General features: G+C 41.8%; 1 protein-coding gene across 2 annotated transcripts in view; it reads left to right on the forward strand.

The window, feature by feature from the left end:
- NFATC3 (nuclear factor of activated T cells 3) overlaps nucleotides 1-22,903 on the forward strand; it is a 248,749-nt gene that overhangs the window by 171,505 nt on the left and 54,341 nt on the right. For both annotated transcript variants that reach the window (XM_029608593.1, XM_029608592.1), the window contains exon 7: nucleotides 6,694-6,749. In XM_029608593.1, the coding sequence (XP_029464453.1) occupies nucleotides 6,694-6,749 (56 nt within the window). The remainder of the gene's footprint in view (nucleotides 1-6,693; nucleotides 6,750-22,903) is intronic.

Genomic DNA, 22,903 nt, shown 5'->3' on the forward strand with positions numbered 1-22,903 from the left:
GCATTGAGTGAACAAAAATTTCTCTGATTAGTTTTCGATGTGCTACTTGCTAAGTTCATGGAGTGCCCCTTAGTCCTTTATTATCCAAAAGACTAACCCAAGTAAGGGAGAGAGCCCTATCCTTAGCAGGACCTATATTATGGAATACCATGCCCTCAGAAATCAGATTGCAAAGAGACATTAAACTATTCAGAAAAAGCCTAAAAGCATGGCTATTTGAACAAGCATATCACAAAGAGAATGGAGAATAGAATCCGGGGATACATAGAAAGCGATGAGTTTGAACATCAACACGCTCCACCTACTCAATTTGAGTATGTTTTACTTTTTTCAAACAGTAATGAATAACATGTAGACTCTAATATACTTTCAAGCTGTTACTGATAAAACTAAGCATAAACTACCTCACTTACCAATTAATATCTATTATGAAACTATGTACCGTATCTTACAGGCACCTGTTAGTTGTTAAATTAATGTTGCTTAAATGTGTTTTATTTTAGGTGCATCATTGTGAACCGTTGTGATGGCTACTGGCTTAACGACGGTATAGAAGAGAGTTTAAATAAATAAATAAATAAGAATAAATAACCTTTTCACACTTAGCTGTTACAGTCCTTTCATGATTTTGTAGACCTCTATTATATCCCCCCTCAGCCATCTCTTCTCCAAGCTGAACAGCCCTAACCTCTCTATCCTTTCCTCAATGGGGAGTCATTCCATGCCCTTTTTTAGTTTGGTCGCCCTTCTCTATACTTTTTCCAGTGCAACCATATCTTTTTTGAGGTACAGCAACCAGAATTGCATACAGTATTCAAGGTCGGTCTAACCAGTGAGCGATAAGCATTACGACATAATTCCCAACATTCTGACTTCTTTTTGACCACCACAGTACACTGAGCTGACTATTTCAATGTAAGATAAACTATGACGCCCAGACCTTTTTGCTGGGTGGTAACTCCTAAAATGGAGTTGCCACTATTTTAGGCTCTAAATTCTCCTTTACAATTTCAAGAAGCTTAGGATACTGTTAAACAGTCTTAAAATTATTTGTCTCCCGTTCCTAATGGTCTGCCTGGAGTGTTCTATAAACTATTGATTAATGAGATTTGTCTTTCTCTGAGGCAAGTTTTGAGACTCTTCTTGATGTTGAAGAAATGCCATCTGGTTCAAATAAAGCCATTTTTATAGTACTTCCTAAACTGGGAAGAGACCCCTACATCTCCAAGTTCTTACAGACAAATTTCATTGTTAAATTATGATATTTATTTTTAATTTTTATATACCGATGTTCCTGTATAGAATACATATCACACCGGTTTTTTGCTAAAATAGTGGCCGACCGATTAGCCTCTTTTTTGGACTCCCTCCTGAGAATTGAACAAGTAGGCTTTTATTAAGGGGTGAATCCTGGTATTAAATGTAAGAAAGGTATTGGCATCTATAGATCATGTCTCGAGAAATGGGTTACAGTCTAGATGCATTCGATTAACCTTTTTATTCAAGTTCTTAAGCTGCTGTGACTTTGAAGGCCAGTTCTTGAGATTTCTTCATACCCTCTATAATAATCCCAAAGCGAGAGTTTTCAGTCATGGGGAATTGTGTACTGAGTTTGCACTCTGAGGTACCTGGCAGGAATGCCCCTTGTCCCCACTATTTTTTATCGCCTTGATCCATTATTACGAGCACTAGTCAATAATCCCTAGATACTAGACATATGTATTGAATCTCAACTATTTAAAGTTTCAGCATTTGCTGCTTTATTTATTTATTTGATTTGTGGGGTTTTTTATACCGTTGTTTGGAACTGGCCTTCACAACGGTTTACAGCAGAAACAACGATACATATAACGTTATGCAGGTGAAACAACAATACATAGAGGGCTAGATTTTCTAACATACGCCCGATTTTCTAACATGCGCGTGCAGCCGTGCGCATGTTATAAAATCCAGAGTCGTTGCGTGCAAGGGGGTGCACACTTGTGCACCTTGCGCGTGCCGAGCCCAAGGGGAGCCCTGATGGCTTTCCCCATTCCCTCTGAGGCCGCTCCCGCACCTTCCCGCACCTTCCCCTCCCTTCCCCTATCTAACCTGCCCCCCAGCCCTACCTAAATCCCCCTCCCTACCTTTATTATTTAAGTTGCACCTGCTTCCGGGCAGGTGTAGGTTGCGCGCGCCGGCCAAGTGCCGGCGCATGATCCCCCAGCCTAGCAGGCCTTCGGAAGCCTCTGGCCACGCCCCTGCCCCGCCACGGACCGCCCATGCCCTGCCTCTTTTTTTCAAGCCCTGGGACATACATGCATCCCAGGGCTTGCGCGCGTCGCCGAGCCTATGCAAATTAGGCTTGGCGCGCGCAGGAGCAGGTTTTCGGGGTTATGCGCGTAACCCTTTGAAAATTTGCCCTTTAACGTTTAACATGTGTATGACATAAAAGTATATATGATTACAGTTTATGATCTGTGTAGTGGGGTTACATTTAAGAAGTAAAGGGAGATTACAAAGGGTAGTTGGTAGTGGATTGAATAAAGTTCGTTGATGTACTATATACAGTGTAGGTTTGGTGTGATTCTGCGATTGGTGGATGTGCGTGTGTTGGGCAATAACTGTGCTCATTTTTTCTTATCCAATGCCCTCTCTGTAGGCTTGTTGGAATAGCCAAGTTTTGAAGAGTTTTCTGAAGACTTTTGTATCACTCTGTAGTAATATGTTTTCCGGGAGTTTATTCCAGAGGGTTGGGCCAGCCGTTGAGAATGCTCTTTCACGAATTGTAGTGAGTTTGGCTGCTGTAACTGAGGGAATTTCTAGTAATGCTTTGTTTGCCGATCTTGTGTTTCGTTGTGGTATGTGTGTGTGTATTACGTCGTTTAGCCATTTGATTTCTTTCCCATATATGGTTTTGTGTAGCATGGATAGTGCTTTGAATTCAATTCTTTTGTCAATGGGGAGCCAGTGCAGTGATTTTAAGACAGGAGTGATGTGGTCTGTTCTTTTATTACTGGCAAGGACTCTGGCTGCCATGTTTTGTAGGACTTGGAGTGGTCGTGTTGTTGCTTTGGGTAGGCCTAACATCAGGGAGTTACAATAGTCTAGGCTTGTCAGGATTTGGGATTGTAGGATAGTTCTGAAATCATTATGATTTAGTAGTGGTTTTAATCGTTTTAGTATTAGTAATTTGTAGAAGCCTTCTTTGATCTTTACAGATACATGTTTTTTGAGGTTTAGTTATGTGTCTATCCAGATTCCAAGGTCCTTCACTTTGTTGCTGGGTTTGATGTTAGTATTTTCAATTTGAATGGTGTTGTGTGTGTTAGTTATTGTAGTTTTTCTTTGGAGGAGAATACATTCTGTTTTGTTCATGTTGAGGCAGAGTTTCAATTGGTTTAGGAGATTTTTTATGTTTAGGTATGAGGCTGCAAGGTTGAATGTGTTCTCAATTGTGTCTGTTATTGGTATGATGAGTTGTATGTCATGGCATATATAAAGTAAGTGATGTCGAGGCTAGATAGGAGTTGGCATAATGGGAGAAGGTAGATGTTGAATAGTATTGCAGATAGTGCTGATCCTTGTGGCATTCCGGTTTCTAGTGGTGTTAATTCTGATTTAGAATTGTTAATTTTTAACCTGGAACGCTTAGTTGTGGAGGAAGGATCTGAACCAGTTTAGAGTTGATGCGGTATTGATATTGTTAAGGTTTCTGTTTAATTGTTGTGTGAGTTCTTGTTGTAGCAGTTCCAGGAGAAAAGGTGGTCTGAAATTGAAGCAGGTTTTGATGGTGTCTTTTTGATTGTAGAGCTGTCTGACCTTGTAATAGGTAGTGGTCAGATCAAGGAATTGGGAGACAGGATACAGAACAGTTATTCAGGAATTTTTCGTTTTTGAAGATCAGGTCTAAGGTGTGGCCTGCTTTATGGGTTGGGTCTTTAACATTCTGTGAGAAGCTGAGGGTGGTTAGTGCATCTAGGAGTGTTTGGGATGTGTGTGATAAGGGTATTTGATTATTGGTGATGATTTATTGTTACATGTGCTTGAACCTGCTACTACTTTAACGGAGTTGTTAAGTGAATTTCAACAGTATGGAGCTTTAGTGAGGTTTAAGCTAAATATAGATAAACCTGAAGCTCTCACCATTGGAAATTAGCAGCCTAATTTGTGGATAGGGGATTTTCCTCTTAAATGGGCAAACATCACTATTAAATACTTGGGTATTTGACTGACAAATGATTTGGAAAATCTTCATGATATGTGCATCGTTTATTGGAATCTATTAAAATCACTTTAGGGCCTGGACACCTTTAAATCTCTCTCTTGTTGGTAGGATTCATCTATTTAAGATAGCACTGACCCAATTGCTCTGTTTTGGGGCTAGTTACAATTTATATGAGTATTCCACACTGGTTCTTTTTTCTAAGGAATTGAAGAAATTTCTCTGGCGGGGTAATAGATACCATATCTCTTTACTTCAGTTTGAGGCCTTGGGGCAAGGAAGCTTTGAGTTTACCTAATTTGAAACTTTATAACATGGCAGCGAATCTATGCCATATTCGAGATTGGCTTAAAGAGACTAATCATTATACATCATTTGCTTTTGGATTGGCATTAGTCTCTCCTTTTCTTTAAAATTTGTACTACATACCACTAGAACTCAATTACCTATCCATTTGGAAAATCGTTTCCTTGTTCCATTACAAGAAACATGGCGTTGGTGTCTTACCCCAATAGGAAACTGCTGGGATGCTTTCCAATTGGATGCAAATGTTAGTGGAACAATCATTGAAACATATTTGGCTTTGCGCAGGGATGTTAACTTCGATACCGGCGTGCAGGCGCACATGTATACGCGTATACAGCTTGTGCCAAAGGACACTGCCATTTTATAACATTTGTGCATATATGTGTGCTGGGCTGTACACGCATAAATGTGCACACAATTTTATATGGAAGCGCACACATGCCGCCTCTACCACTTAAGTGGGGGGGTTTTAGTGGACGCATACTGTCGCAATAACCAGTTTCCCCAATTCCAAACCCAATTCGTCCAGGTAAGGGCCTGTTAGCCCCTACCCTTAAAAGCCTGCTGACTAGCCCAGCTATTTTTGTTTTAGGACTTAGGCGCCATCCATAGCAGTAGGGAACCCCAGCTCGCACTTGTGCGTGTAAGTATTTACGCACTGGTTTCATTCATAAATCCTGGAATACCCATGCTCCGCCCCTTTTTCAGGAGAAACCTTTTATGTGCGTACCAGGAGATACATGGGTGCCTTTAAAAAAAAAATTCCGCGTTGCACGCCGGCCCAACTTCTGTACAAATATCCTGTCTTTGTCGTGTTGGGCTTTTAAAATTCACCCCTAATGTTTTCAAGCCCATGTTTTTTGGTTTGTCCATATTTTTAACTCTTGATGCATTAGCATACTATTAGCTTACTGCACTGAGAGTTAAAAAAAAAAAATAAAAATTAGCCGATGTATTAAGAAACTGTGCACTGTATTTCAGCGCACAATTGTAACGCTTATGCCCAAATTTTCAAAGGCCTGCACATGTAAAATACGGGGTTTATGTGTGTGGCTAGGCCTTGTGCGCGCCGTGTGCATTTTAAAGTGGATCTGGCCACGTGCGTAAACCCCGCTAAGCACACAAGTGCCGAGCCTCTCCAGGGTGGCGGGCCGGGGGCAGGGTGTGGGCGGGGAGGGGCGGGAGCAGGCTAGGACAGCACGCCGGCAGCTAGCCAGAGCATATAACTTGCTTCTGCTTCAGAGGAGCAGTACGTAGAAAAAAAAATTGGAGTAGCTAGGTAACGGTTGGGGTGGATAGGGGAAGGGAAAGGAATGTTAGGCCTGATTGCATTGCCGTGCGTATTTGGGTAAAATTTGACACACACACACCCGTGTGGCCATCAGGTTTTTTTTAACGTGTGCATGTTATAAAATCGACGCATCTATGAATGAGCTCCATTTAAAATCGACCCCTTAGCTTTTTTCATCGGCCTCGTATATTTAAAAATGCCATCTACATGTTTATTTTTCCTTTACCAGCAATCCCCAGGAATGCCTTCTCTCAATGTGACTAAGTTTTAGCTGTAATGAATGAGGGCAATTTGCAGACAGTTGACACAGGTAAAATGTTTTGAAAATTGTGTTCTGATTATGCAAAATGTCAGCTCAAATAGATGTTAATTAATTAATTAAAAAAATTAACATTTAAATAGTTTGATAAACTGTTCCCTAGAAATTTGAATTACTTATTTATTTTGTGTTTTTTTATATACTGGCATTCGCGAAAGGTATCACATCATGCCGGTTTACAATTAACAAAGGGGGTGTAAAAAGAAGATACAATAAGAACACTATCAGGTGCGGAACGAAAAACGTTGCAGTTACAATAAAACAGGGAAATACACAACTGGGAGCAGTGAAAAGTCGATAGGACATTAACAGAACAAATTTACAAATTTATGGTATTTACTGATTTTACAAATTTATGGTATTTACTTGCTGTTCAGATGATACGGTGACAATCAGTATAATAATTTGAAAGCTGTTGGCATTGGTCAACAGCCCAACGAGACATAAAGTAGATCTAGAAGCTGTAAACTTTTTCATACGGAAAAGGACTCACTGAAATGTTACCCATGAAGAAACTCTTAAAGTTTAGGCATGTAATTGAATTATGTGTACGTCTACAATTTCTCTTAACAGATGGACGACCCCAATGGGAGGCAGAAGGGAAAATCATTCAGGAAAAATGTCAAGGGGTAAGACATGTTATACTTTTTTTTTTCTTTAGGATACTTTATATGTACTGGACTTTTAAAATAGCTTTTTCTATTTTATCTGCTTTCTCATTTTTAATGGATTATTTCAAAATACCACCATGTAATGCCGAAGATAGCTCGAGCCTAGGATATGTTATAGACAATGAGACCTCATATATTTTGGCGAGGCTTTTGATGCATTTGCGTATGCCCTCAACGCCTTGAATGATATTGTGCGGTGATAATATTTTGTTACACCGTATCAAAATGTTATAATCATTGGTCTCTTTGTCAAGATTTGTTGATAGTTCCTTGCATCAAGGTTACAATATAATGACATGTAATGAGAAAAATAAACACTTATCGTAGCGAAATAGGCAGATGTGCAGCAGGGATAGAGTTCTGGCGTTGGCCCGACACGGCTCGTGTTTCTGGGGAACCTTCTTCAGGGGCCTCCGATTGCCAGTGTTATTCCCAATATTCGGGCTGCCCGAATATCGCTGCAGCCCAGTAGCAGAACGAGACGGCAGACTTGGGAATAACACTGGCAATCGGAGGCCCCTGAAGAAGGTTCCCCAGAAACACGAGCCGTGTCGGGCCAACGCCAGAACTCTATCCCTGCTGCACATCTGCCTATTTCGCTACGATAAGTGTTTATTTTTCTCATTACATGTCATTATATTGTAACCTTGATGCAAGGAACTATCAACAAATCTTGACAAAGAGACCAATGATTATAACATTTTGATACGGTGTAACAAAATATTATCACCGCACAATATCATTCAAGGCGTTGAGGGCATACGCAAATGCATCAAAAGCCTCGCCAAAATATATGAGGTCTCATTGTCTATAACATATCCTAGGCTCGAGCTATCTTCGGCATTACATGGTGGTATTTTGAAATAATCTGATAGAAGAATCCATCATAAGTAGACAGTTTCAAGTTTAAAGTTCTCATTTTTAATAGCATCACATAGTGGTTCATTAAACTTATGCATACCTTTTCCAAACAACTATTAGCTTGCTGCTCCATTTTATATTTTTTTAAAAAACAAGGTTAAAAAGATTTACTACAAAACAGTCATTATTAACCATTCTAGTACCTTCTCATATTGAATTAATTGAAGTTGAATTGTTGAAGTTTTGAATAAAAGCACAGGTTTTTTTACAATATATCTCATTGGAGCAAAAACTTCTAGGGCTTGTTTCAAACAGAAATGTAGAGCTATATTATGTTCTTTTTCAGCTGTTAAACCCACAGTTGAATAAAATTGATCAGCTGAAACAAATAGATTTCTTAAACAGTCTTACATGGCTGAAGTTGTCCACATGAATTATGCAACAAGTATTATTATCTATAATACATTTATACAATAAGAGTATAAGATATGTCATATTGGGTCAAACCAAGGGTCCATCAAGCCCAGCATCCTCTTTCCAACAGTGACCAATCCAAGACACAAGTTCCTGGCATGTACCCAAATATTAAATAGATCTCAAGCTACTATTCCTTACTGATTAATAGCAGTTTATGGATTTTTCCTCTAGGAACTTATCCTAACCTTTTTTAAACCAGTTACGCTAACTGCCGTAACCATATCCTCTGGCAATAAATTACAGAGCTGAACACTGCGCTGAGTGAAAAAGAATTTTCTTCAATTTGTTTTAAATGAGCTACTTGCTAACTTCATGGAGTGCCCCCTAGTCCTTCTATTATCTGAGAGAGTAAATAACCGATTAAATTAACCTGTTCAAGCATTTTTGTGATTTTGTAGGCGTTTATCATATTCACCCTCAGTCATCTCTTCTCCAAACTGAACAGCCCTAAACTCTTTAGCCTTTCTTCAAAGGGATGTCATTCCATGTCCCTTATTTTGGTTGCCCTTCTCTGCACTTTCTCCAGTGGACCTATGATATGCACTGGAGAAAGTGGCAACCAGAATTGCACACTTAAGGTGTGGTCTCACCATGAAACGATATAGAGACATTACGACAGCCACAGTTTATTTGCCATGACCTTCCTAATAATTCCTAACATCCCATTTACTTTTTTGACTGCCACAGCACACTGAATCAATTTCAATGTATTAACCACTATGATGCCTAGATCTTTCCTGGGTGCTAATGCCTAAGACAGAACCTAACATTGTGTAACTACAGCAAGGGTTATTTTTCCCTATATGTATTACTTGCACTTGTCCACATTAAATTTCATCTGCTATTTGGAAGCCCAATCTTCCAGTATCATAAGGTCCTCCTGCAATTTATCACAATCCACTTGAGACGGGATTTAAGGAAACTGGAAGAGTGGTCGAAGATATGGCAGCTGATATTCAACGCCAAGAAGTGCAGAGTCATGCATATGGGGTGTGGAAATCTGAAAGAACTGTATTCGATGGGGGCAGAAGGGCTGATGTGCACGGAGCAGGAGAGAGACCTGGGGGTGATAGTGTCTAATGATCTGAAGTTGGCGAAACAATGTGACAAAGCAATAGCTAAAGCCAGAAGAATGCTGGGCTGCATAGAGAGAGGAATATCGAGCAAGAAAAGGCATGTGATTATCCCCTTGTACAGGTCTTTGGTGAGGCCTCACCTGTGGTACTGTGTTCAGTTCTGGAGACCGTATCTCTGTAGGGACAGAGACAGGATGGAGGTGGTACAGAGAAGGGCGACCAAAAAGGTGGAGGGTCTTCATCAAATGACTTATGAGGGGAGATTGAAGAATCTAAATATGTACATCCTGGAGGAAAGGAGGTGCAGAGGTGATATGATACAGACTTTCAGATACTTGAAAGGTTTTAATGATCCAAAGACAACGACAAAACTTTTCCATTGCAAAAAAATCAGCAGAACCAGGGGTCACGATTTAAAACTCCAGGGAGGAAGACTCAGAACTAATGTCAGTAAGTATTTCTTTACGGAGAGGGTGGTGGATGCCTGGAATGCCCTTCCGGAGGAAGTGGTGAAGACCAAAACTGTGAAGGATTTCAAAGAGGCGTGGGATAAACACCGTGGATCCATAAAGTCTAGAGGATGTGAATGAAATGAAGAGGCATGGGGGTGGCTTGCGGGAATGACCTGGAGATAAATATCCTAATTCAATAAACATACACACAGTTAATGCGACTCCAACATTGCTGTATGCTTCAACGGCAAGAGGAAATGTGAAAAAAAAAAAGGATTTGCATCCACAAAAAGCAGGGGAATAGCTTGCTTGATACGGCGGTTACTACCCCAAACCAAAATATCCTGATTCCTCGCTTTCTTTTTTTTTTTTTTTTTTTTTAATTTATAACTTTTATTGGCAAATAATAACAGCCTGTACATAGTCCTCATAACATGTGAAACATCAAGTGTACAGAATCTGAAATTGTGAAATAGCAATTGTGTTCCATCTTGCCATTATACACTTATCAACTGATTCCTCACTTTCAATGATATCCAGCTTAGTTCTCTGCTTCAATAGCAGGGGGAATGTTGAAAAGATGATTTATATTCGGACAACAACCAACAACGACTGAGTTGCACAGGTTGGATAAACATGCATGGGAGTAGCTTGCTATGACGGCGGTTACTGCCCTTAAACAATTAGCTACATACTTCACTTAGATGAAGCTCCAGCACTGCTAACTACATTGATGGTGGGGGTGGAAGGGAAATAAAACAAAAAAAGTCACAAGGGACAAGAGTAACAGATAAGTATGGGGAGAAAAAAAAGTGAAAGCTTGCTGGGCAGACTGGATGGACCATTTGGTCTTCTGCCGTCATTTCTGTTTCTATATGTTCCTATGATTTTGTCATCCGCAAATTTGATCACCTCACTTTGTCGTACCCCTTTCCAGATTATTTATAAACATCTTAAAAAGCACTGGTCCAAATACAGATCCCTGAGGCACTCCATTGTTTACCTTTTTATCACTGCAAAAACAGACCATTCAATCCTACTCTTGGTTTCCTATCTTTTAACCAGTTTGCAGTCTACAAAAGGACAGCGCCTCCTATACCATGACTCTTTAGCTTTCTTAGAAGCCTCTCATGAGGGACCTTTTCAAAAGTCTTCTGAAATTTCAAATACACCACATCTACCGGTTCAACTTTTTCCCCATGTTTATTCACCCCTTCAAAAAAAAATGTAGGAGATTTATGAGGCAAGACTTCCTTTGGGTAAATCCATGCTGGTTGTGTCCCATTAAACCATGTCTATCTAAATGTTCTGTGATTTTGTTCTTTATAACAGTTTCCACAATTTTTCCCATCACTGAAGTCAGGCTCACAGATCTATAGTTGCCCGGATCACACCTGGAGCCCTTTTTAAATATCGGGGTTACATTGGCCACCATCGAGGTACAATGGATGATTTTAATGATAGGTTACAAATTAATTATAATAGGTCTGAAAATTCATTTTTTAGTTCTTTCAGAACCCTGGGGTGTATACCATCCGGTCCAGGTGATTTACTATACTTCAGTTTGTCAATCTGGCCTACCACATCTTCCAGTTTCACCGTGATTTGACTCAGTTCATATGAATCGTCACCCTTAAACTGTCTTCGGAATGGGTATCTCCCCATCATCCTCTTCAGTAAACACAGAAGCAAAGAATTCATTTGGTCTTTTTCTGCAATGGCCTTATCATCCCTAAGTGCTTTAACCCCTCGATCATCTAATGGTCCAGCCGACTCCCTCTCAGGCTTTCTGCTTTGGATATATTTTTTAAAGTTTTTATTATGAGTTTTTGCCTCTGTGGCCAACTTTTCAAATTCTCTTTTAGCCTGTCTTATCAGTTTCTTACATTTAACTTGCTAGTGCTTATGCTTTATCCTGTTTACTTCAGATGGATCCTTCTTCCAATTTTTGAAGGAAGATCTTTTGGCTAAAATAGCCTCTCTCTCCTCACTTTTTAACCATTCTGGCAAATGTTTGCCCTTCCTTTGACAGTGTGTGGAATAAATCTGGACTGCGCTTCTAAGATGGTATTTTTTTAACAATGTCCACGAATGTTGCACACTCTTAACCTTTGTAGCTGCATCTTTGTTTTGTTTTTTTTGTTTTCTTTTAACTGGTTTTCTCATTTTATTAAAGTTTGCCTTTTGAAAGTTTAGTGCTAGAGCCATGGATTTACTTCCTGTTCCCCTTCCAGTCATTTAATTCAAATTTGATCATATTATGATCACTATTGCCAAGCGACCCCACCACCGTTACCTCTCTCACCAAATCCTGTGTTCCACTGAGAATTAGATATAAAATTGCGCCCTCTCTTGGTTCCTAAACCAATTGCTCCATAAAACTATTCCATCCAGGAGCTTTATCTCTCTAGCATGTCCTTATGTTACACTTCCCCAGTCAGTATTGGGGTAATTGAAATCTCCCATTATTACTGCGCTACTAATTTGGTTAACTTCCCTATTTTCTCTTAGCATTTCACTGTCCGTCTCATCATTTTTGCTAGGTGGATGGTAGTATACTATCACTATACTCTTCCCCAACACACAAAGCATTTCTACCCGTACAGATTCGTGCATTTAGTCTCTTGCAGAATCTTTATCCTGTTGGTCTCTATGCCATCTTGGGCATAAAGCGCCACCCTGCCACCAAGTTGCTTCTCTCTATCATTGCAATATAATTTGTATCCTTGTATAGCACTGTCCCATTGGTTGTCCTCCTTCCACCATGTCTCTGAGATGCCAATTCATTCTGTCATTATTCACTGTTGTACACTCTGATTCTCCCATCTTACTTCTTAGACTTCTGGCATTAGCATACAAACATTTCAGATTGTTTTTTGTTTGAATTATCATTCTGCTTTTCAGTTGACAGGGGATAAGTTGGAATCTTTTAGCTCAGATGAGTCTTTAATTATAAGCACATGGACTACTTTTTTTTTTATAAAAGGCACCTCTGTTGGGATGCCCTAACTCCAATGCTCCCTCTGAGCCATGTGCTGCTGAGTGACTGTTGGCTTTCCCTTTGATTTAGTTTAAAAGCTTCTCTTTCTTCTTTTAAAGGTTAGCGCCAGCAGCCTGGTTCTATCCTGGTTAAGGAAGGAGCCCATCCCTTCAGAAAAGACTCCCCTTTTGCAAACAGTTCCTCAATTCCATACAAAACTGAATTCCTCTTTTTTGCATGCATTGAGACTCCGGAGCTCCATTTGCCTCTGGGAACCTGTGTGGGGAACAGGGAGCATTTCAGAGAATGCTACCCTGGAGGTTTTGGTTTTCAGCTTTCTACTTAAGATCCTAAATTTGGCTTTCAGAACCTCCTTTCCACATTTTCCTTTGTATTTGGTGCCCACATGTACCACAAGAGCCGGCTCCTCCCCAGCACTGTCTAAAATCCTATCTAGGTGATGCATGAGGTCCGCCACCTTCGCACCAGGTAGGCATGTTACCTGGTGATCTTCATGCCCACCAGCCTCCCAGCTCTCTATTTATTTTATTTTTTGTTAACTTTTTATACCGACATTCGTGGGTACATCATGCCGGTTTACAATATAACTGAAAAGGAGGAAAATATAAAAAACAGGGAGGAGAGGAGCAGTGGAGAAGAGAGGAGAAACGAGTGGCAGAAAGAAGGAAAGCCAGATGGAAAGAGATAAAAGGAACAGTACCTGGGAGAGGAGGTACAAGCGGGGAATAACCATATTATAAGCACAAAATCAAACATTACAAGGTATACACTCTGAGGGGACTAAACATGGCAGAGAAATTATATATTAAGCATTCCTAATAATCCAATCACCAACTATGACAGCCGACCTAACCCTTTCCTCCTAGGCAGTAGCCCTGGGAGAGACATACTCTGTGCAAGAGGACAATGCACCACCTGTAGTGCAGGTCTTTGCTGCAGGACCATTTTCTGCTATGCCATGTTGATGCTCTCCGATCAGGAGACTATCCTCCTCCTCCAAGGCAACAGCAAGACTGCTAGACTGAAGTTGGGACTTGGCTACTATGTCCCTGAAGGTCTCATCTATTTACCTCTCTATCTGTGATAGAAATGATACGGAACCTCATTCACCATACTCTTTCCAGAATTGTATAAAATTTAATAGTAAACTTATTTCTGGTATTTTATTTAACTTTGGATTTTTTTTTTGTAAAAGGGGATCGTGTTTAAAGAAAATGAGTTGTACATATCAAAATGCCCTTGCATAGCATTGTCATGCAAGTCCTTCCAATAAGAAATTGATATTCCAAAATTAGTTATTTCAGGAATAATAAATGTTTATTTGCAGGGAAAAGGATATACAACTGTATGTTTCATAAAGATAGACTGATTTTAAAATCTCAGGAATATTGGTCCAAATAATTTAGGTCAGAATCTCACTTTTAGATTGCCTATGCCTGCCATGAAATTTTAGAACAACCACAAGGAAGGAAAAAGCATATACCAAAATAATAGGTGATCAGTACTTAATAAGAAATGATATTACTTATTGGGTGTCAGTAAGCCCGGAAAAACAGTGCAAGACCTGTACATACTAGAGGTACCCTGGTCCTCTCGATCATTCACCAATATTTCTAAAGCTTATTTTTCAAATAATTTTTTCGTTGCATGTAAAAACCAATTCACAAAAGGTATAAGTGTAGACCTTTACTTTCAAACAAATATAACCAGATTTGACCCATGCGAGTAAGCAAACTGCCCTGACATCAGCTTATGTTTCAAGTACCTGCATCAGGGGGAACTTATCTTTGAGGTGCAATTCCTCCAAGCCGGATCTCTCACTTACTATTCGCCTCTGATTTTGGTATATGCTTTGTCCTTCCTTGTGGTTGTATGTTGGCTTCTTGGACCGCATTGAGGCTGTTTAGTTTGTTTAATTTTTAGAAGCCAGTTGATTTAGTTGATCATTTTGCTTATTACTTTTCCTTGGTCTCTCTCCTACTTGCAACTTTTTTGTTTTTCTTCCAGCTGCTCACCCTGCTGCAGCTTCTTTCCTCCCTCTAGCTGCACCCTCCTCACCAGCTTATGCCCTCTATCTGCATCCCCATTCCCTAGTTTATTCTCTTTTCCAGCTTCTTCTTGACCTGGGAGCATAGCAGTGGTTCTTTTACCCTCCACCTGGCAGTAGCAGCAGCAGCACCCTTTCCCTGGGCGGTTTCTTTGCTTGAGCAGGCACCAGACTCCATGTTTTAGATCTGGCACCTTAGGGTTTTTTCAGCCCTATGGATTATGTTTGTCAATTAGTACTGTTATATATTCAAATCCACCTGAATATAGTCCACTTTGATTCAGCAAAGAAATAGTTGAAAAATTCACTAGCATTTGAAAAATGTAAATACACAAAGAAGGACAGACCAAATTACTAGGAGAAACAAAGTGAAGGTGGTAAGAGTAATTAGAAGCAAAGACACACTGCCCACTCAAAAAAAAAAAAAAAAAATCAAGGCATAAAATTATCTTTGGGAGGGTAATTATACTGTCTGCATAGCAATAAAGTGTGCTGTGCCTTGTACATGCAGCGTTTACCCAATATTCTCAAAGCAAACTTAAGCATATAGGTTCACTTTGAAAATATTCACTCTGTTTTGTATAACAACTTCCTTAAAAAAAAACAAAAAACGAAAGTAGTGTATAAAAGTACACTGCATATAGTACAATAAAAATATAAATTATATAAATCTCTCAAGAGGCACTCAGTTTCTGCTCCTACTCTCACTGGGGGGAAAAAAACAGATACTTCCATTACAATCTAAATACTTTGGTAATATTTCTTGTAAAATTCAGCCTGTTCTTTGGTGACCGTAACTTATGTGCATGCTTTTAAAAATCAAAATATATATGCATAAGTTCCAACTCCACCCCGGAATGCCTCTCTGCTGTTCATGTTAATTTCATAATTTTATGCACACAGAACCCTAGGCTATTTTACTATACCCCTTTATGCATGCAAAGCCCAGTTTTATGTGTGTAAATAGCTTTGAATATTATTCTTTAAATAAATGAAAAGAGGAAGACTAAAAGAATAGTAGTAAAGGGCAGGCTGTGGTTATTGAAGATCAGAATTAAAAACAAATACATTTGAGGCAGAGAGGAGGAGAGGTGAGAGCAGACCCGGCGGCCTTCCCGGGGGAGCAGCGGACTCTCCGGCCCCAACAATGGTTACAGCCGGGCATCTTCAGCATCTGATGTCATCAGAGGGGGACTTTCAAGGAGCCTTTAAAATCGGCCCTTCAGCGACTTCCCTTTGAGGCAGAGAGGAGAGAGCAGACCCGGCGGCCTTCCCGGGGCTGCGGCGGACTCTCCGACCCCGACAATGGTTATAGCCGGGCATCTTCAGCATCTGATGTCATCGGAGGGGGACGTTCAAGGGGCCTTTAAAATCGTCCCTTCAGCGGCGCACAGCCGCCGCAGTGTCACAGAAGCCGCGCGTGACAAAGGTCAATGTGAGGTCGGTGTAACATTAACCACGGTATTCCCAAAATTATGTGATTGACCTCAGAAGGTAGCACATATAGATAGATACTTTCTTGATGTAAAAGGTCATAGTCAGAGGTATTGTGATTCTGGAGATCCTTTCCGCCAAGGGTTCCCCTGAAACCGAAGATACCATAAGAGCAACTCTCAGAGGTTCCGTGGGAATTTGGTACTGCTATACAATACTTTCTTCAATGATGTTTCCGGCCACCCCCACATCTAGGAAGGCTTGAAGATTTGTATCTGGTTCTTATTCATGGAAAGACTGACAGAATTTGCGGAGAGGAAGCCAAATGATTCAGGGTGGCCTCTCCTACCCAACCCTAGGTCCGAGAGTTTCCCGGTTTCAAGGGACAGGAAGCCACATTGGCCAACTCCCGCACAGTACAAGCAGAGATTGTTGCCAATGTCGCTGTCATCATTCAGGCAAGATTCTGACTCTATTTGCATAGGTTCCTCTGAGAAGGACCCACGATTCTTGAGGTTTGATAGGGAGAACCGGGCATTGAAATGTAGATGCTAATTAAACTGAACAGCGAAGGGATGCTCTCTCTCGAGACCTTTCCTGAAAGCGAAGGTCCAGGCGAATTGCCAACTGGATTAATTCTTCTAAAGCCTCTGGCGGTTCTCGTCCGGCCAACTCATCCTTTATAGATTCTGATAATCCTTGGTGGAAAATGGCTATAAGATTATCCCTCTCCCCATTGAAGTTCAGCAGGTAACGTCCGAAACTGAACAGCATATTCTCCAACGGAGCAAGAGCCCTGATGAATTTGTAATAGGTCAGATGCTGCAGAGACCGAATGTCATGGCTCATCGAAAACAAACCGAAAGTCTTGAAGAAACTGGCCCAAATTGTCCAATAAAGGATCATCTCATTCCCATAGTGGGGATGCCCAGCCTAGAGCTAAACCCTCCAGTAAAGGAAGGATGAAAGTAACCTTTGTTTTGTCAGTGGGGAAATAGTGGTGCCCGAAGTAAAAAATGTATTTTACACTGGTTGATAAATCCCTCTGCATTGTCAAGGATCCCCGTTGAAACAAGGAGGAGGTGATAGTCGAAGAACTGCACTAGTGGATAAATTGGGAGGACTCTATGCTGGGGTGGCTATGGCAAGTGCATCCATTCGGGTCACAAGTCTTTCAAGAACCCCTGTTACTTGATCCAGAACTCCTTGCTGTTGCTGTACCCAGGTTGCCAGGCCAGGAATGGCTTGTAAGGCTGTTAGATCTACTGGATCCATGGCCTCGGCAAACTGTTATGATTTTTGTGAATCCAATGGAAGAAACTAACAGTCTTACCTTGAAATGGTGTTATAATTAGTGAGGTTTGAGTGGACCCTTGGACACTGTGGCAGCTGATCACGCCCACGGGGGGAAGTCTCGTGAGGGGCCACAGGTCAGGCTCAGCTTAGGACACACAAACACAGAGATTGATCTTTTATTAGATAATGTGATGAAGCCACCAGAGGTGGCAGTAGTAAGCAGCAGAAGTAGCCCAGCTGGGCTAGTATCCCTCAGGTGCTGGAACAGCGACTCCTCCGGTAGCAGTGCTGTAGTGGAAGGAACTGAGAATGAGTTCAGTGGAATATGCACAAAGCCCCAGTATGGAGAACCCCAGGACAGGGAGAGCAGGCCCTCGAGGAGTGAGTACCTGATCCCTGAGAGCAGAGAGGCTTGAAGGTAATGTACTCACACAGCGGTACCACGTAGGAGATGACACTAGGCCTGGAACAGAGGCAGGCCCTCAAGGAGCAAGTACCTGGTTCCAGGGAACAGCTCTGAGGTGAAGATGGTGTTGAAGATATCGAATCCTTCCAGGCAGAAGAGAAGGTAGGAGCAGGCAGTGAGTCAGGGAACATGGGCCATCGAGGAGTGAGTACCGGTTTCCTGATAGCGACCTGAGAAGCAAGTGAGGCCCCCGAGGAGCGGGTACCCCGTTAGCGTTGAGTCCAATGGAAGATTGGAAAGGCAGAGTAGCTGGATACGGAGAGCGAATCCCATCTGTAAGAATACCCCCTTGCTAACTCAAAGGCTAGCAAACATCGTAGGCTTTAAATATCCGGGCAGCGTGACATCATCACAGGGGACGCCCCTGAGGTTCACGCCAAGTAGGAATTAAGAGTGAGGGCTGCACGGTGCACGTGCCCTAAGCTACCAGCGGAGCATGGCGGGAGGCAGCGCCCAAGCCAATGTGGGGACGCCGGAGAGGACGGCAGCCAGGCGTCCATCCATAGCGAGAGGAGGTGCAAAGAAAGAAAGGTAGGCGGAGTGAAGCAGTCGGGAAGGGACTGTTGCAACAAATGGAGACTGAGCGGAGCCAGTTGGAGAGCGATCCTTGACCAAAGTCGAACCCATCGACCAGGACAAGCAGTAGAATGTCTTGACTGAAATCAGATAGAGTTGGGGCAGACAGCAACCAATCCAAGTCCAGAGTCCAGCAAGGGGTCGAGGCAGGCAACAAACAATCCAGGCCAAAACAACAAAAGGAAGCCCAAGGACAGAACTCAAGGCAAGACCAGGGAGCAAGGGGAACACAAGGAGCAGGACAATTCAATTGAAGCAGCAAAGTACTTACAAGCCTGTTGCCGAGGTGAAAAACTGCAGGAAGATACCGCTTAAATGCTGACTGCCCTTGATCTCTTCCGTGAAGACTTCCGGTGGGGACATTCAACATGGTAGGAAGGAGGAGCCAAAATGGATCGCGCCTCATGTTGTGCTCCTCTCCGAGGGAGCTGCTGCTGCTGCCAACAGTGGTCATCGCCGTGCTATGGTACTGTTCAGACAGGCAAGGATCAGATCGTTTTGTAAGAAAACCTATGTATTAGAGCAGTGGTTCTCCACCTTTTTCCCATCGTGACACACCTGAGGCAACACTCACGTGTGTGACACACTGCTTATTATAATCCACGGCAAAAAAAAAAAAAGGCCCAGTATAACTTCTATTAAGATGGACATAAGAGAAAGATTAGTAGTTTTTCTGAACAGAAACTACATAAATGGTAAACCAGAACAGCACCAACTTCCAGCACTCAAAACAGTAACCACCATACCTAAGAAAAGGCAACACTGAAAATATTACATCATAAGAACATAAGAAAATGCCATACTGGGTCAGACCAAGGGTCCATCAAGCCCAGCATCCTGCTTCCAACAGTGGCCAATCCAGGCCATAAGAACCTGGCAATTACCCAAAAACTAAGTCTATTCCATGTTACCATTGCTAATGGCAGTGGCTATTCTCTAAGTGAACTTAATAGCAGGTAATGGACTTCTCCTCCAAGAACTTATCCAATCCTTTTTTAAACACAGCTATACTAACTGCACTAACCACATCCTCTGGCAACAAATTCCAGAGTTTAATTGTGCGTTGATTAAAAAAGAACTTTCTCCGATTAGTTTTAAATGTGCCCCATGCTAACTTCATGGAGTGCCCCCTAGTCTTTCTATTATCCAAAAGAGTAAATAACCGATTCACATCTACCCGTTCTAGACCTCTCATGATTTTAAACACCTCTATCATATCCCCCCTCAGCCGTCTCTTCTCCAAGCTGAAAAGTCCTAACCTCTTTAGTCTTTCCTCATAGGGGAGCTGTTCCATTCCCCTTATCATTTTGGTTGCCCTTCTCTGTACCTTCTCCATCGCAATTATATCTTTTTTTGAGATGCGGCGACCAGAATTGTACACAGTATTCAAGGCCTTAAAACCAGGCCTTAAAACTCCTCCTATTAGGAAAACAGAACAAGCTAGGCTGCTATAGAGCCCTATACAGAAACTATATGCCAGCAGAAAACCTCACCTGAATCACATGTGCTGACCCTCACCTAACAAAGAATAAAGAGACCATAAAGCATAAATAGAAACATGCAGACCAAAACTGAACTGGAATCAGCAATAAACCAGAGACTCTGTATGCAGTGCAACAAAAGAAAAAGAGAAACATCACCAGTCTTCAAACAAATCAAGAAATATAAAATCAATAGCAGTAAAACCATACTAACAAAAAGAACAGATTTCAAAACAGCTGATGAATGGAATATGCAATATTAAAAACTCCTAAAAAATTTCTAGACACCAATAAAATATTTCAAAACAGAAACAAAGACCCAATAATTTAAAAAAAAAAAAAAAAAAGATAAAAAAATGTTCTGCTCTCCATACCTGGAAATGTTTGATTTCCAGGTGCCCTGAATTGTTGTGAATTAGTAGGGGGGGAGGAGGGTTTGTGTGCAACTTTCTGCTCTCTCTCACACAAGCTCTCAATCATACACATATACACATGCTCTCTCTTTCACTTATGTAAGCTTTCAATCACGTAGTTACATACATGCTCTCTCTCTGTTATACACACAGGCTCTTAATCATATGTATACATGCTCTCTCACTTAAACATACAGGTTCTCATTCACACACATGCTGTCTTTCACACAAAATACCTCAACCACACACAAACACAAGGGATCTCAAACGCATATTCTTCCTCCCTCTCCCTCCCCCATCCCCTCACCAAACAACTAGTAGCAGCAAAAGCCACCTCTTCCCAGCCTCAAGAAAGGAGTCCCATTGGCCATGGGGGCTGACGTTGCTCCTGTTTTTGCTCCGGGCTGATGCTGCAGCACTTGCATTTTATGCATGGTCTGTTCTTCCCATGCATGTGGCTACTGCCCACCACTTCCTCTTCCGGGTCGCTGCTCACTACTTCCTCTTCCGGGCCACAGTGTTGCGTTCGTGGCTGCTTTATGCTCTCACTCCACCCTCTCTACCTCTGTGGTGACTCCTTCCGGGTCTGATGGATGGCTTGCTGCCGAGGCGTCTCCATGCCGCCTCTCTCTCCGGCGTGCCCGGACCGACTCGACGCTGCGGATCCGCCATGTTCCTGTTGACATACAACGCGTGCACTTCGATGTATGTACCAGCAAAGGCGTGAACCTCAGGGGCGTCCCCTGAGATGACGTCATCCGCTTCCAATATAAAAAAATGTCTCAAACTTTTGCTAACAGATTGAGTTAGCAAGGACTTTGATTCGGACTCGCTACGGATTCATCCAAGCTACTCTGCCTCCTCGGACTTACCAGGGGTACCCGCTCCTTGGGGGCCTCGCTCTCTTTTCTCTATTTCAGATTACAGATAGGAACCGGTACTCGCTCCTCGAGGACCCATATTCCTGGACACTCTGAAGATTCTCTACTGCCTGGAAGCTATCGCAGATACAGACATTTGTGAGTTACCATCGCTCTCTCTGTGCTTTCCCTGGAACCAGGTACTCACTCCTCAAGGGCCTAACTCTTTCCAGCTACTGAGCCTCCTTAAGACCTTATGTGAGATTGTCATCTAGTTCTGGTTATGTATACAGCATACCCGGTCTACTCACAATTTATAGTTTTTCTACAGCTCAGCAACCCTGGGAGTGCTGTTCCAGTATCTGAGGGACTTCAGCCCTGCCAGGCACAATAGCTCACCACTGCCACCTCTGGTAGTTCTACTAACCTGTCTAATAAATGAACTAATTGTGTCTGTCTCCATAACCAAGCCTAGCCGGTGGTCCCTCTCAGGATATCCTCCTGGGGGCGCTGCCATCGGCCCAAGGATCCACCTATTTACATTCCTCTACAGCTGAGTGCCCTCTCTAAACTCCGCTGATACAGACTGCTAACTCTGCAGTCTATATCCTAACTACGTTACTAACTCTGCTTACGGAGCATAACAAGATTGTTAACTCCTCCCTCTACAGGAGCAGACCATAACAGTTTGCTAACTCCCTAGCAGATCCATATCAGTTTGCTAACTCCTCCTTCAACAGGAGTATCCAGCAGCCAGTTCATAACAGATCGCTAACTCCCATCTGCTTGCTCCTCCCATCAGCATAGCAGATTATAACAGATTGCTAACTCCTCCCATCTTGAGGAATAAAGTCTAACAGATTGCTAACTCCCATCTGCTTGCTCCTCCCATCAGCATACCACACAGAGGGCAGAAAGAAGAGACCGTGCTGCTGACTTCAGCTCTCCTGCCACATTCTGCCCAGGCTAACAGCATTTCAAGCCCAGACGAATGATGAGTTCTCATCTTGCTGGGACAGGAGGAGCAGCTGGGCCAGCGGTGGACTGGGAAGTGTGGCAACATCTGCATGTGCTTGGTGACATACCAGTTGAGAGCTGCTGTATTAGAATACATTTATATAGAATGGAGAAGGTGCTATATTCATCCTATATGCTTTCACTGAATCAATATATTTGAAATGTAACAGTTTGAAATGCATTTCTTTAATTTTTGCTGCCCTAGACACTTTATATACAGTATAGAGTCAAAACATCAATTGAAATGCATCGATATAAAAACCAAGAGACAGAGACCAGACGTTTTTCAAATTAGTGAGAGAATCAGCAATACGTTTTTAGTCTGTTTATACCAATAAGAGAGAGAATTATTGCACATAGTTGAAAGGCAGAACACATCTTCCAATGAATTTAATTGAAATAATGTCTTATACTTAAATTGCAATGTTTGAAGGTAATGTCTTGCTTGTAAGAATGCATAGAAATTCTTGAGACAAATCATATAATTACTGTAATTTATCAAATGTCACTATCGTTTTCTGTTGATTACAGTAAAAATGATCTCACTCAAACCCCACATACTCCATTCTTTAAATACTGAGTTCCATAAGCCTGGGAGAAAGCTTGAATTACTAGCTACAGAAGGCTGGTAACTATAAAGAGATCACTCCACCAG

This window comes from Rhinatrema bivittatum, chromosome 7 (assembly GCF_901001135.1).
Source record: "Rhinatrema bivittatum chromosome 7, aRhiBiv1.1, whole genome shotgun sequence".
Lineage (NCBI taxonomy): Eukaryota > Metazoa > Chordata > Amphibia > Gymnophiona > Rhinatrematidae > Rhinatrema > Rhinatrema bivittatum.